This window comes from Dermacentor andersoni, chromosome 3 (assembly GCF_023375885.2).
Source record: "Dermacentor andersoni chromosome 3, qqDerAnde1_hic_scaffold, whole genome shotgun sequence".
Classification (NCBI taxonomy): domain Eukaryota; kingdom Metazoa; phylum Arthropoda; class Arachnida; order Ixodida; family Ixodidae; genus Dermacentor; species Dermacentor andersoni.
In genome coordinates this window covers 32,802,682-32,818,537 of record NC_092816.1, presented here as the reverse complement: position 1 = coordinate 32,818,537, position 15,856 = coordinate 32,802,682, and the positions used below count along the sequence as shown (strand labels likewise).

The following is a 15,856-nucleotide window of genomic DNA, read 5'->3' as shown; positions in this document are numbered from 1 at the left end:
CCTATCTATGTTAATGTAACATCACATAACGTGAACGTATTTAGCACAGCATAAACACCTGCATCAAAGGAGGTTCGCGTCCAATGATTATCGCAGTGTATGGTATCCGCACAATTTCTTTGCAGTCGCAATATATTCGCCGCGGTTAATAAATAACCTTTATATGCTCTAAGCTGTTCTTGCAGTAGAAAAATATTTAAACAATTTTGTGTAAATTATTGTTCAGCAAACAGCAAGAAAGAATGCACTCGTAAAGAGTGCAAGCAGAATAAAAACTGGCAATGCGTATATAGATCTCAAATGTACGTCTTCATTGCTTGCGTCTTTCATTGACTGTCAACCACCATCAAGCACGTAGAGGACTCCGCAAGAACCAACGCTTTAGGTGATCGAATGGTTATACTAGTTAACCTTCTTGCATTACCTCCTTGTCAATCTTCTCGAACTCTTCGAAGACCTTCTTGTATGTGAAGTTCCTAGAGGTCTTTGTGGACTCGGGAACGAGGCACTGGCGCACAGGCGTACCCAGCAGCCGGTAAAGCGAAAGGAGAATCTGCTCAGCCACCTCGCGTACTTGTAGTGACGGGTGAGACAGGGCTCGGATGGCAAACGCCATCATGTGCTCGAACAGTGGATCGCTGCAACATAATGTAGCGGGCTCGGAATATGCAGTATTCCGATACAGCTCCTACATACCACGTTGTAAAAAAGCTTTTCACAATTTGGCACAAAGAGGAATATGATTTAATACCACAAAAAGCACAATGTCTTTTTTCGCAATAGTGGCACGACAAAAACATCAACAGATTGAACTTACCAGATAGAATTTCACAATATCTGGCATGCTGAAATAGCAGCTCACCGCTTATTTATTTTTTATGGCAATTTATAAAAGATGGTGATGTAAGCTGCATGGGCATTCTGTAAGAGTCCACCTAGTGGAATGTCCATTTCGGCCATTCCGGATTGGCTAGGGCAGCTCGTCTCCTCCTCATTCATTCGTTATGCTCATTCTGTTGACTATCATCACTTAAGAAAACCTCATTTTTGCAGAAATAATGCAGTCGGCAGTGCTCGCATGAACGTTCCTCGTAAACCTTATATTTCTACGGCCACCACCCCTTAGCCTTTTGGGCATGATTCCGTGTGTCAAAGTTAATGAAAGACTCTATTTACAAGCCTCAGGGGCTTCTACAAATAATTTCGAGAGAGAGAGAGAGAGAGAGAGAGAGAGAGAGGTTTAGCGATATCAAGTGCAGAGAGGTCAGCCTGATGTACATCCCTCAAGCCAGCTACTCTGCGTCCTCTCAGTAGAGGACGCCGCGCGGTTGTGATGTCAGGCCAACCTACAGCGCCATACGTTTACTTCGCACTGCGGCTAATTATGTCTTGCAAGAAGTCTGACCCCATAACTTAATGCATTACCAGGTGCGAAGCAGATTTTCGCCTTCGCGTGTTATAGGAGTGTAACACACTGCCTAAATTTTTACAAGCTACTGTATAGTTCGCTGCACAGACCCAAATTGCAAACCAAGTATTGAGCTTACTTTACCTTTGGCTCAAGGGCGGAAACCTCGCTACAAGCTGCTCCACAAGCTCGCAGCGACCCTGAGCAAGCCTTGGATTTGTTGACTCGGGGAAAGGTCGGAGGATGATGTGGAGCATCGCTTGAACAGCCTGCATGAAAAGGAGTTAGCCCAGCATTGCTCAAGGTCATCAAGCCTTAAAAAAAACCTGCAGTTTGCATGGCAATCTGAAGTCGCTTAAACAGAACAAATAATAATCTGTTCGTCCTGTTTATATTTTAATGAGTAGTTAATGTATTTTATGCACAATGATAAAGAGGCAGTAAGCAGGCCAGATATGCGCAATGAAAGTTAATTCAACGTTTCTCAACGATGGTCAGGCAACAAAGTCATCATAACATACGTTACAGATTGGGTCTTAGTGGTCAGATATGAAAGCGGCGCTTTAACTGAAAAAAGTGTGTAACTATATTTTTTTTTTACCTTAACATCCTCGTAGTCGCCCATTTCAAGAAGAAAGTCGATGGCTACAGATTTCACTCTGGGGGCCTGCAACAAGGACACAAAGAATTTTCACAGCATATTATAGGCTTGGACGAAAGGTGCAAGAAGCGTATTGCACGCAATCGTTTTTATGAAACCTTAGTGTCCCTTACTGAAAGAGACCCTTTCTTAGGCCACTCCTTCCAGGTTCTTCGAAAGCACTAGTCGAATGCTATGACATTGGCAATTTCACAGGCACGGCCGACATGGTAGCGCGTAAATATATCAATGAATTTGCACATGTTCATTCTTACGTCTATAAAGACAGGCGTCTGCACAAGCGCAAGGCTTTCCTTTCCGTTTCAACGTGCAGTGCCTTATTGGCAGGCCAGTCCAGTCAGCTGCCCTGTTTGAAGTGAACACAACCGTAACGGTGAACGACGATAGCTCACGTGAAGCACCAAGGCGCGCCTTAGCTATGCATTTTTGCGACTTATGTTGCTCGCTTGCCGCATGGTACTGCCGTTGGTCAAAAGAAGCAGTGAAAGCCAATTTTACAATGAAAATATCGAGCAGAGGGTGACCAACCGTTCTGGTGATGCATGCTCAAAGAAAGGTCTCTAACCAGCAACCAACGCAAGTCTTAGCGCACTGCTCCAGTGCACTTGACAAGTCTGCTGGGCTATGTGTCGTTGCCCACCATTGCGCTTCAGCCAGACTCGTGCACAACAATCTGGCTGAATTGTTTTTTGTACACATTTGCGAACAGATTTGCATACACGAATCCGTTGCAAGAGTCAGGCTCCTGCAACGTTCCCAGAAGCCTAGACATTATTTCAGATGTATTCAATTCGTTGTTAGAATTGATCCCATAGTTGAAGTTTCAAGACCCCACTTTGTCCCCGTCCGTGCCTGTCTCACACCTCGATTTTAAGCCACACCTCACGATGACGGGAGGTGGAGTCCATGCGATGACGAGAGTCAAGGCTTAAGATGCATCACCCTTTTTTTCGTTTAGCATACTTTATTACAGTACCACAGCTTATCCAGGCCATTGTACAAATGCACTTACGGTGTCACCTGTGCGGTAGAGAATCCGCGGAACAGTCTTGTTTATACCAGCGGTCACGTCTCCTTTCGATATTCTGAAACAAACGTGATATTTCACAGAAATTTTATAGTCGCAACAAAACTTCGGCAAGCGCTGATTGCAAGGACATCGTTTTCGTCTACTTCGCTATTTTCCTCACACAAATTGGCACACGAGGAACGACGCAACACTGCACGTCTTCGTCCTTATTCCTTCTGTCGATGGTGTGCGGAAAGCAAAGGGGTAAGCCGAAATAATAACAAAAACTGATGGCATATGCCGAACAACTGTCGTCTCTTTTTTCTAAAGTAAATGTATAATGTAGGATTCGTGTGCGCTGGGGCCATACTACGTAGATTCTATAAAATCAAATATTTGTCGAAGCAAAATCAGTCAAACGTACCATCTTACAATGGAACAATAAGTATTCGAACAGCATCAGTTCAGGAAATATTGCCCTTCACATGAATGGCAAGACGCTGCGAAGAAACAAAAAAAATCTGCATGCGCAAGAAGCTAACCTCACAATTGGAAGAAAATCCGCCATTACCTGAACTTATCCGAACCTTGTAAGGCGACTGGCAAAACATGCTGTGAGAATCATAACCAACTCTATGCATATCAACGCTAGCAAGCATTTGTTCTACAAACCACAGATTCCACCATTCGACCTCTCACGAAAATTGAAGATTCCTGTCGCTAATTATGTATGCGGTGGGCGTCTACTACAATTATCTGGCATTAAAATCTGGAACACGATTCTTTTCGTAATAAAGATGTCACCTCATTTTGCTAACGCACTAGAAAAACATTATTTGGAACACTAAGCAGGTATGACGTAGTAGTTCTGCGGAAATCCGTAAGGTGGAGAGAAGTAATTGATAAAGGGAAAATCAGACATCCACCCGATCGAAGCAATTGCTACAAAGGAAACCCATACGGGTTCTTCGAAAGAAAAGCCTCAGAGGTGAAGAAAAATTCGCCCTGGTCCGGGACTCGAACCCGGGACCACCGCCTTTCCGTAGCAGCCACTCTATACCATCTGAGCTAACCAGGCGGCTAGCAGATGGCAGGGCGAAGTCCCTTTCCCTTTACTTAGCAGGTATCTGACGTAAACAAAGATTTAAGATACGTAACGCATTTGCATGTTTTCATATATATTTATTTTCTTTTGTCTAACATTTTAATTTGTCAGCGTGTGTACTATACGTACCCAGAACGCATATTTGATTGCTAATGATTTGCTGAACTGTTGCTTTGATAAATGATTACTGTATATACGAGTTCATGCATATTTGTTTGAAAAAACATTTTGGACCCAATCTAGCCTTGGGTTATGGGCCCACGCATTAATTTCAAACTTTGTGTAAATAAGAAGGAACTGAAAGTCTGTAAGTCATTCATACGTTATCATTTTTACATTTTAGTGTAACACTAATTTCCGCTATGCTTTCCTTTCTCCATCTTTGTTGTCTTCATATATGATTGACGTTTACATTGGTAGTGCTAGTGCTGCTGCAACACGTGTGATAAACACCTCTATATGTGCTTATTTCCGCACGCGAGGTAGCTACTCGATTACGATAAATTGGTGCTGCGTTATATCTTATCAACAGAAAGAGCAACAATAGAATAAAAAAATTACATTAGTTCTTTCACGCATAAAATACTTTTAGCAGGAGCAGCTGAGTCGTTCATGACTGTTAGATAAAAAGCTGAACGTGCAATGGGAGGCGTCTGAAGAGATGTGGTATCATACCATGGATGATGGACGATGCACAAAGTAGCTAGACAACTATCTTGAATGCACAATTTTTATGACTTCGCGTTTCCTGTACCTGATCTTTTTTTTTTGCCTATAAATCACCATACGCACTCACCGCTGGACAATTGTGAACCGCGTGAACAATGCCTGCATCAAATTCAAGGCCTGTATAAACACCTGCAAAAGAGAAACAATAAAGATAAGCGTCACGTGGCAGAGCCGAAAGTGATTGGCAGCAAAACTGGCTGTTTCTCCCAGCTGCTGGTTTTATTTTTATCGACCACAAAGCTCACCAAGATTCGTCCAAGATGCAGCTAGGGGACCGCGACGCAAGGTAATTTCAGGGCACGACTCTCGGCTAACGGTGGCTATTACCGAGGTGATTAGGGTTGTGGGAGTCTATAAGAACAGTGAAGCCGTGCTGGTTAACTATGGAGTGGAGCCTCCGACCCTTGCCCGGTAGAGTAAGACAACCCGTCCCAATCAAAGGATTGAAAAGCTTTAGCTTTACATTTATTTTGTCCCTTCCGCTCAGGCTGGTGCATATGCATTATGGCGTGGCCAGCACCCAGCTGCTGAGTAGGAACGCTACAGCTGATACTCGCACAATGCTCACGCGAACAGCGGGGGGCAGAACGCTGCCTTGACTCCATCGCAGAGTCAGTTGAGTGTAGGGTGACGGTGCGCCCGCTAAGTGGTTTTGCAGGCAAGCACACTAAGCGTCGCTCGCGTCTCTGGAAACCGCGTAACCACCCGCGCGCGCGACGCTCATGTGTCGTCAGTACCCTGACAACGCGATGGCGTTGACGTTAACGCCCCCGCCCCTCCCCGTTAACGCTCTGTTTCATTCATACGCGAGTGGTCGAGTCCTCGCCCCATGGAACTCATACATAAACACGTGCGCAGCTGCGAAGTTGCCATCGCATGGTTCCGTGCTTTGCCGGCGCGTTCGTAGTGCGAGTGCCTCACCGAGAGCACCTTGTCCCGGGCCCCTCTACGAAGCAGAAAAGTCACGGCCTTGAGCACGTCTTCGGCCGAGTGGCGGCTGCGGCGCGAGTTGTACCGCTCCAGGAATCGCTGAATTTCCTTGAAGGCCTCCTCTCGCTGAATGAAGTTCTTGGAGTACAGCTTCTGCACCTGCGCACGCGCCAGCGTCTGCTTTCGACGACTTGTAGATATTTTCTGCTGCAGTGCATATGCAAGCCAGGGAAATGACGGGAAATAATTTCAACACCATCATCAGGCAGTGCAGAACGCGCGAATAAGAGTCAAACTTACCATTGTCTTTCGCGTACGTTACGTCCCACAGCAACAAGTTCCCCCCACACCCCCCAAAAAAAAAGCAAATCGAACCAGTTTTTCAGAATCCTTTCTTTGCTGCAGCTATCGCTCTGAGGCATTGTGTGACAATCTGTGATTGTGAGCAAAATTAGAACAAGGTAAAAGCGGGAGCCAATGTTTCGACAAGTGCAAAAGTCAAGTCGGCTTGTCGAAACGTTGGCTCTCGCTTTCACCTTGTTCTCGTTTTGCTCATCGTCTTGAATTTCCATCTCCCGGCTTCCCCCATATTTAATCTGGGATTGCGTGACAGCCGAAAAAGTAAGCACCTATTTAGCATCTCGCTGAAAACACACCAGTTAGATATTTCTTCCAATTGCCTACAACTCTTAAATCGACACCTCGACGGTTAAAATTGTGATACATGAGTTAGATCATTATTCGTGATTAAGTAATTGATTGTCATCAAGAGGAAGTTTCTGGCTGATGCCAACTCAACCGTGAACAAAATGTATTTGATTGTATTCGCATAAAATGGCCCATCTTAGTTTTTATTCGGTGCATGATAGTTGGTGCACCCTGTATGCTGGCATTCTCCCACGTCTCTAGCATACTTGAAGTCATAATGCATTACATACATAAAGAGTAGCAAGATGCCTAAGTAAGGTCTTCAGACCTAATTGGAGGCTAGGGGTGAGGTGAAGCCTTAGGAACTGCAATAAAGTGTAAAGCTGGGCAAGCTGGTTGACCTTCGTAGTAATAGCAGCGCTAAATGGACAAATTAACGACAACACAAGACAGAGAAGTACACGGGCAGACGCTGTCCTGTCCTGTGCACTTCGCTGTCTTGTGTTACCGTTCCCCATGCGCTGCTTTTACTACGAAGCCTTATGTGGTTGTTAGCCCATCTTCGCCTTCAAGCAGTATGCCGACGTTACAGCGCATAATTATGCAACGAAAGTGTGTATCGCTTCACCTCATTTTTAGATTGTGTATAAAACACAGATATGATGTTCAGCAAGCGCAATCGCACGTACATGACAGGAATCAGTGAGCAGTGAACATATATCCATGCAAATGACAATTCGTAATAGTTGTTCTATCGCTACCGATTCTGCGTACGCGCAAGTATATATGTAGGTAGCGCTGCTGAGCTAAGCTTACCAGCCGTAGTCCAAAGACTTCAATAGGAAGAGCAGCCTCTTGGCGGTCCCTCAACGACATCCGACCCAAGACCAATTCTTTGCCGTCTTCTTCGCTTTCCACCCTAAAGCAGAAGGTGTCCGGAAGAGGAAGGGGCACAAAAACAGAAAGCTAACCGTTTATTTTTCTCACAGCACAGTTTTGATTGCTCACGCGCTTCTATTCGATTCAGCTTTAACGTTGCTGTAAAAAGAGTGAGCAGGTAGTGTATAGGAATAAAAGATCTCTTGATTGATAACCGTCCCTTTATGGAATGCAGATTACTTGGACCCTGGGCCCAGCGGATCGCGGCATAAACTGCTTTAAAAACACTAGTGTGCTTTTTAAAGGAAACGGGACTCACTGAAAAACTATAGAGTGTGCGAACTGATGCGTTCATTTTCTTTTGTTTTTATCTTCTCTTGTTTTATTATACTTTCTGCCCTTACCCCATCCCCCTGTGCAGAGTAGCCAACCGGACACTTAATCCTGTTGACCTTTGTGGCCTTCAGCTCTTGTTTTCCTTTCTTCCTTCCTTGATTGTAGGTGGTCATGCAGTTAATTGTAAATTGCCAGAAAAGACGGGGTATGCCGTACAATTTTGCAGAAGCAATTCGCGGCCATATGGAGGCCTGACCTCGTGGCGATTAAGATTCGCTGCTGCTAGTATTTACTGAACTTCTAAGAAATAAGAGCGCAGCCTCAATCACAGTAATCGGCTTAATAACAAAAAGGCTGCCGCGAAGGTGTCGAACTCGCACAGTGATCGTGTAGGGAAGAAGCCGTGTGTATAAGGGCCCATGAGTATTTTGTGCCGCCTATGACTCGGGGTGACATTTACAAAGGCCTGCTCGTTCCGCATCCGAATGTTGGACGCGCCCACGTGCGACTGTTGTGAAACAAAATAATCTGTTGGACACATTTTGTGTCCGTCTCTGTCCCCGAAACGACGTCGAGCGTGAATCTATCCGGACAGTACATTAAACTGGCTGAACTCAAGACCATTTTCGGAAATAAAGATCCTTGGGCCATGGCCGAGCGCGTCGATGGCACAGATAACCACGCAAGCGTTGCTGAAGTACTTCAAATGGACGAGTATCGGCGACCATTTATAGACTCGTCACACACCTGCAAATGTGCGCGACATTGTGCTCACTCTCTCTGTCTCCCTTCTTTCCTATATACTCTTTCCCCAGTGCAGTGTAGCAAACGAGATGTGCGTCGTGTTAATCTCCCTGCCTTTGCTCTCTTCTGTGTCTCTCTATACCTGTCTAAATATGTAATGCTCTTACATCAGCAAACACCTAGCCACCTTATTCTATATTAACATGAAATAAGGCTGCATAATTCCAGGAAGCGCTTCAACACACACCGGCCGACACATAGTCATTTTTGCAAGCAGCGCGTACAAGCACAGTTTGCTTGCATTGTCACACGGAAAATGTAGACGTTACTCTCGTGATGGAAACGAGAGCAAGAGGCAAGCCCCAGCACGTGCAGCTAGTACTTCCACCTTCACTTGAATGATGACCAGTGCAGGCCATTAGTCGGGCAAATGTGCACTGCAGAGATGTGCGCTTGCAATTTATGAAAAGAGACTATTGAAACAACATACATTCGCAAAGTTCACGCAGTTATAAGTCGTTAGTGCCTGTGCATGAAGTGCCCTACTCAATATTCCTTCAACTTGCCCATTATTCGACCTAAAGCTTTCACAGGGCAGCGTATAGCAAAACTTGGTGACGACAGCTGGCAGTGCCTTCCCATTGGTCGGCCTATTACCGCGCGAATGCCTCGCACAGGTGGCGTAGTATAGCATGGGCCAGCGGCCGCGTACGTACTTGCGCGCTCCAGCCACAAGCCTGTTCTCGAGTGCGAGGTACGAGTTCTTGGGAGCCTTGGTAGCGGTCGGCCGGGCCGCCGACTGCTGCTGTTGCTGCTGCTGCTGAGACACCACGCGCTGTTCGGTGGGTCCCGCGTGGCGGCCCGGCCCTGACCCTTCCAGCTGCGGGTCCATGCTCACGTGCAGGCCTTTGCCCACTTTCTCGGGAGGGGGTACAGGCCCTGCGACGCGGCCACTTGAGCAGACAAGTTCGACGGCAAGCCGGTTCGATTGTTTCTAATAAAGTTGTGACGTGACAAAATTCAGTGCCATTGGTATGTTTACGTGAGACGACGTTGTCATTGGCAGTCGTGGAGATGCGGCAAGTAGATATTTAATGTAGTTTCACGAAAATAACGTGTACCATATCATGAATTTCGAAGAAGTTTTCTTTATTTTTTTCATTTTTTCCCAGAGGCTTACGAACCACTGAATGGTTACATACAGATCGACCCACATAACATATCATTTATTATGTGTGACTTCGGATAGATTAGCACGTGATAAAACGTCACAAAAACTGCCTCCTTTCTCAAGCATTCTAGTCGCTTTTACAAGCTGAACTAAGCATTGCACAAGGTCGTGGTTCACTATGAGTTGTGTGAGAGGGCGGAAAGAGTAACCCTACATACGTAGATTTTCGCATCTGGGCAGGCAAGCCGATTACGTAAGCCTTTTGCGGAAACAATTTAGTTGAAGGGATGAAGCATACATGTGTTAGTGCGTACCCAGTGTGAATAGTTTCGGTCTTGCCAGGATACACAGTGTTTCGAAAACAGGAACTGATACATTCGTAGAATGGGAAAGGCTATCAGAACGTTACGTCAAGCAAAGAATCGCCACGTCAGGCAGAGACCCACGGAACAGTACCGCACATTAAACGACCTCTATTTAACGAGAATATGTAGGCATTGTCTGGACTTGCGTAAACGTACCTGGAAGCGCCGAGTCCCGCTCCGGGTTGTACTGAAAAAGAAACAGCAATGCATGTAAAGAAAGCCTGAATGTGCGCATGAATATCTGAATGTACGTAGACCATCGAAATATCGCACCGTCTTTTTAATTCCGTTTTTTTTTTTCCTATTTGCGCGGATTCATTTCATGACATATTTCATGCCTCATATTCAGACGTTCTTGAAAATACGAAAGAGACCAGACCTCCCTCATCGCAGGTCTGGAACGTCGACTATGCTTCAGGAGCTTCGGACACTCTTGCATCCAAAGTGGCACATATACTTTCGACGAACACTGCGCAATCTGAGTTGTTGTTATATAGCTCTGGCTGGCGAAACGGCAGCCCGTTAACCAGACTTACCTCGCAGCTTCGTCAGCATTGTACGATGTGTAGAGTGTCCCAGCTAACGTTGTACAAGCTGTAAAACTTTATATATATATTCGATTTTAAGGCTTATGGTGTTCGGTCGTCATGAGGTCTGACGACCGAACACCGTAGATCTTATAATTGTATGCTGCACCGCGTTCTTTAAATCTTCTTTTCTTCGTTGAACAGCTTGGCTAACGTTAGCTGGGGCACACGGTGCTACTCGTATACCGCGGCTCGCGGTAATTTGCATTGCGAAACGCGTTGGTACTGATGCTAAGTGTTGTTTCGCCTGGTCATGTACCTGTAATGTACACCTCGAGCTTCAACTGTTCGAACTTCAATGCGAGCTATACACTTCCCCTTTGGCCAAACGAGGCCGAGGCAGAAAGTAGCCACATTCTGATGCGGGCGCCGCGATACTGGCGGCCGCCATACGGCCCGGAAAGCGGCCCTCAGCGCGGACCATCGGCGCTGCGCTCACCCCTTCCATCTCCATGAGCTCGGGCAGCCGCAGGTGTTCGTAGGCGTTCAGGCGGTACTCCTCGATGTGCTGCTTCTTCTGGCGCGCCCGGTCAAAATCCTCCATCTCGACGGCCATCTGCTTCTCGATCACCATCTTGCCCAGCTTCTCGCCCACCTGGCGCGAGAGGGAGGCTTTCTTAACGCAGCAGGAAATTCTACAGCGGCAGGCGCTTACGCTTTAGCGTGCTATGTTACAAAATAGCAATGGACGGAAGCGTCTTACAGGCATAGTATTTTACATGAACAAATGATGGCTTTCCTTAAAGCTGACACTGATACAAAAGTAGGTGCCGGCCGTTCAATAGGCAGAGTACCCACATAAGGCAGAGTCCCCACATAAGCACAAAAGCAAGCTCTAATAATGGCGTATGCTCGTCCGATGAAAATAATCAGACGACTTTCATAGACTTAAGCCTTTTAGTTGTTAGTGTGTGTTCGTGCACACATGCGTACTTGTATGGAAGGTGGGGGCGAAGAAGAGGTGTTGCTGCTTGCATGCACATGTCAGCTTTATTTTTGCCATAATTCAGTGGCAGTTACGCGCAAGTGGTAAGGTTCAAAAGCTAAACACGAAAACTTTCATGTTTACTTCTGTTGTTGATGGTTTTACAGTATACGGTAAGCAAAGCAACGAGATTTTAGACCTGCGCATTACATTAAAAAAAAAGGGTATGAGCGGTATACTATAGGGAGTAAACGTGCCTCTTATATTTAAGGTAATGGAGTGTAAAGTGTTCAGATAAGGTTTGCTCCTACCATCCCAAATATGATGCCACCAAACGGGATGCGAAAAAAATAAAGCACTGACGGGCGTGCGCCGAGGCGGCAGCAATGCCATAAAGGCTTTCCTCAAACAAACCAAAAAAGTGGTAACAAAGTGCGCAATTTCCTGTCGTTTATTTCAGGCAACGTCAGCATCAAGCGTCTCCGTTTTTTTTCTTTCTTGTTTTTTTTAAAACAGCATGCCCGTATTTGGCGAACATATTAATAAACACAGTGCTCTCCAGCTATCGAAGGCCGGCTTGCAGCTGCGATAGTATCAAAGACTAGGCTGGGATAACGCAATCACTCTTTTCCAATGCTGTTCCTTTTTGCGCTTCATCAGTGGTCCGAATACTACACCGCCTACGTTACCTCCACAAACAGCAAGCCATGTACGGTGAACGACAAGAAAGGAAGAGAACTGTGAGAAAGAAAACCTTACGTTATGCTAATCTATAAAGCCATTTCTCACCTTTTGAAGCTCCACGACTGCGTTCTTCAGTTTCTTGGCAAATACGAACCTTTCTTCTGCGAATGAGTATAGTAAAGGAGATAGACGAGATCAGTGGTGTGTGTACATAAAAAAGTACCATATTTTAAGAAAACCGTTTAATGATAACCGGATTAAGCAAGACGCATTCATTTCGACTGCTACCATGGTGTGGAAACACGCCAGTTCCGTGTTAACTGGATATGACTGTTACCGCACAGATAAGCGACATTTGGCATATGTATGACGGCAATGCTTGACACATCACTTATCACTAAGCTGGTGGTTGTCAAAGACGCTTCTTAATAGCGCTAGTCGCAAAAGTCCCCAGAGAACCTAGCGCCAGATGCACTACATTTTTCGTTCGTAAATGCTATTTGTCAATGGCTGGCTGCCTTCGCTTAAAATTTAATTCTGCGTCAGAATTGGCTGTAATTTTCACTTACCAACAATACTAGAGTAAGATATTTTTGTGAATACGGGCCCTGGGGACGAATACATAAAACTTTTCGTTCGTGCTGTTTGCCATTGGCCGGCCACGTTCAATAATAACATCCCCAACGTCGCAGTTGACTGGCATTTGTCCTTACTAACAGTTACTGCAAAACAATTTTCAGTGAATACAGATCACAGGCCCGTATTCACTGCATTCGGCCACAGGGCCCGCATTCACCAAAAGCTCTTACACTAAAATTGTTTGCGAGAGATGTGTCCAGCCAATCGTGATGCCGGACCTATTACTAACGAAAGCGGCCAGCCAATGGAAAATAGCATTTAGGAACGAAAAACTTTGTGAATTCGGGCCCGGAATCTTAGTACCTGGTCCGGTGGTCAGCACACCATACCTTCAAGGTGTTCCCTCCATGGTCCGGCCATTGTAACCTCCCTAATGTTTGCTACGACAATTACTAGAGGGAACTCGGGCACTACAGTCTCTAGCGGAGCTGCAAGTGCAGCTGTTCAGTCATGCATTGGACAGATGACTTGCACAGTAATTTGCCTAAGCATTGTCCTTCTGGCTTCAAACGACAGCGTGTCTCTGCAAGATGACCATTTTCAATAAAATATTGCGTCATAATTGCAAAAATTCGCCAGTATTATGCATTTGTACAGAAACTTGCTGCGTTCGTGCGTTTTGCAGAAAGTAATGGTCCATTATTCAGAGAGTTCCTACGCTAGAATTGCTCGCAAGAACGATTTTCGGTCAATCTTGACGCTGAGCATATTGTTAGCGAAGATGTTTGGCCAATGGCAAAAATCACTTGCAAGTGAAAAGCTTTGAGAATTGTGCGCATGGGTGTTTCACAAATATGCAGAAAGGTAAAGCGTAATAAGTTAGGTCGCGAGACCATCTGAAGCAACATGCACGAAGACACATGCACTAGAGATGCTTCCCGTGACAGCTGAAGGACAGCACTGCCAGACTTGCTCTAATAATTTTTTCTAGGATACACTACGGTAAAACCCCAAAGTAAACCTGGACCCATATGCATAAAAAAGCTCTTGCGCTTAAATTGTTCGTAAGAGCAAATTCTAGCCAATCCTGATGCTGGACATACTTATTAATGAAGGCTGTCGACCAATGGCAAAGATCACTGATGAATAAAAAGCTTTGTGAATTCCGGCCCTGTACCCATATTCACAAAAACCTCTTACGCTGGCACTGTTCGTAAGAGAAAACTTCAGCCATAACCTGATGCTGGACATATCATTAGCGAATGAATCTAGCCAATGGTAAAGAAGCACTTACGGACAAAAAACAATGAAACCAGCAAAATAAAAATTGTATCGAGCGTCAAGCTGACGACAGACTTATCAGGGAAAGAACTCTACCTCATTTCCTAATCTAGTCTGCTCTTAACCTTCTGAGTAGAAATTGTACGTAGGATCCATCGCAGGGAACTCTGTGGTTGGACCACACGTTACTGTTTGGTCTGAGCAGTCACCACGTGAGTCGTCGGGTTATGGCGCAGCTTGCAGGCGCTGCGGAAATCTAGCGAACACAAAGAAAAAACAAAGCAAGGAAAGTAAGAAAAGAAAGGGGGCGAGTGCACCGCCGCTTTGCATGCTGGACACGTCGTCGTGCCATAAGCTCCGACGACGTCACGATAGGAAGCGGATGGGGAGGACGGTTCGCTTTATCACTCCTGTTTATGAGGACGCTTTGCGCTTCCCGGAGCGTGCTGTACGCGACCCGTTGTGTCCGCGTTCGATGCTCGAGCGCATGTGCGCGGCAAGGTCGATGGAGTCGCTCACAGAGCACGCTGCTTCCCGCTTTTCACTTTAACCGAAATTGAGGGGCCGCACCCTTCATTGACTCCCCGCGAACGACGCGCGGCCATTATAATTCCTGGAGTCATTCTCGGAAGCAGTCAGCGAACGCTCCGTAACAAGCAGAAAACGAGAGGGAAAAAAATGACCCATCATAATATTGTTTGTGAGCCAGCGTCGCAAGGGACGAAGCCGTCAGTTTCTGTTTTGTTCTGGCTTTTAATGCTCTTTTTTTTTTTGTGTGATATAGTACAGGTATGACAGCAACATTTTATGTTACCCTGTGGTGTAGTCGTAAGAATGAGTGCCAGCGAGCTAAAAAGAAAAATGAAACACGCGCGCCGTGGAAACCATCCCACCGCAGGTGAAGGCGCCGTAATGGTTTCGGAGGTTGCACAAAAAAACAAAAAAAACACTCGCTTTTTCTATTTCTTTCTTGTTTTCTCTGTGACTTCGTTCCACCTTTTTCTTTTCTTCCCGGAAATTAGTGCTCCGCGATTAGCATAAAAATCCCGTTGGCGGGTCATTCCCTCGTCACGGGTGATTTGCCTCGGAGCCTCTCGTCGCGTACGAAGTATGGGCGAGTCAAAACAAAATGGCGCGTGTCACTGTTGGCAACGGCATGGCACTTCCAAAACATAATGCACACCTGGTTCCAGACAGTTTTATGCGACGCCTGAGTGGTCACGTGATGCCCATCAGGGGTGCTGTCAACAGACCTCCGCTAGAGTAACTGTACACATATATGCTCCCGCAGTAACTATAGCATGCGATGCAGCATTCCATCCTGTCACTACACAGTGTCACCAAGTCGTGCAGCGCTTGAGGTTCAAAAAAAGCAGACAGGAGATGCATGATCATTGGTGATATTTCTTTTCATATTACTGCAAAAGTCTAGTTCATTCTCTGTGCCGTGTCCAAATCTTTATGGACCAAATATTGTAATCTACTCAACGGTCTTTTGAAGGTGGATAATTAATTCATACGCTGCTCTCGAAGAACGCGCTGTGGCACCTTCAAGACATTCAAAGGCCTGGAAAATGAAATTATGTATAGCCAAATTTAGGATAACTTTCGTACCATCAATAAAGGAAAAGAGAACTGAAAGTGAAAGAAAAGACAAACCCATAACCATTAGCCCTTAGCCCAACTTTTTTGTGTCGCAGTGTATTCTGCGAACAGAAATAAAAATATTAAACAAAAGAAAACCAATGTACGCATGTGATATCCAAACAGCTAAGCTATATACACGAAGGATTTCCCTTTTCCCACGTACTTTCG

At 45.6% G+C, this 15,856-nt stretch overlaps 1 protein-coding gene across 1 annotated transcript in view; it reads right to left on the bottom strand.

The window, feature by feature from the left end:
• The window catches only part of LOC126520736 (centrosomal protein of 104 kDa), a 52,155-nt gene that overhangs the window by 9,673 nt on the left and 26,626 nt on the right, over window positions 1-15,856 (bottom strand). The window contains exons 8-18 of the mRNA XM_055078355.2: window positions 12,287-12,342; window positions 11,012-11,167; window positions 10,128-10,172; window positions 9,166-9,443; window positions 7,307-7,409; window positions 5,834-6,001; window positions 4,980-5,041; window positions 3,082-3,154; window positions 2,010-2,075; window positions 1,553-1,677; window positions 425-638 (exon numbers count right to left, since the gene is read on the bottom strand). Coding sequence (XP_054934330.1) covers window positions 425-638; window positions 1,553-1,677; window positions 2,010-2,075; window positions 3,082-3,154; window positions 4,980-5,041; window positions 5,834-6,001; window positions 7,307-7,409; window positions 9,166-9,443; window positions 10,128-10,172; window positions 11,012-11,167; window positions 12,287-12,342 — 1,346 coding nt within the window. The remainder of the gene's footprint in view (window positions 1-424; window positions 639-1,552; window positions 1,678-2,009; window positions 2,076-3,081; window positions 3,155-4,979; window positions 5,042-5,833; window positions 6,002-7,306; window positions 7,410-9,165; window positions 9,444-10,127; window positions 10,173-11,011; window positions 11,168-12,286; window positions 12,343-15,856) is intronic.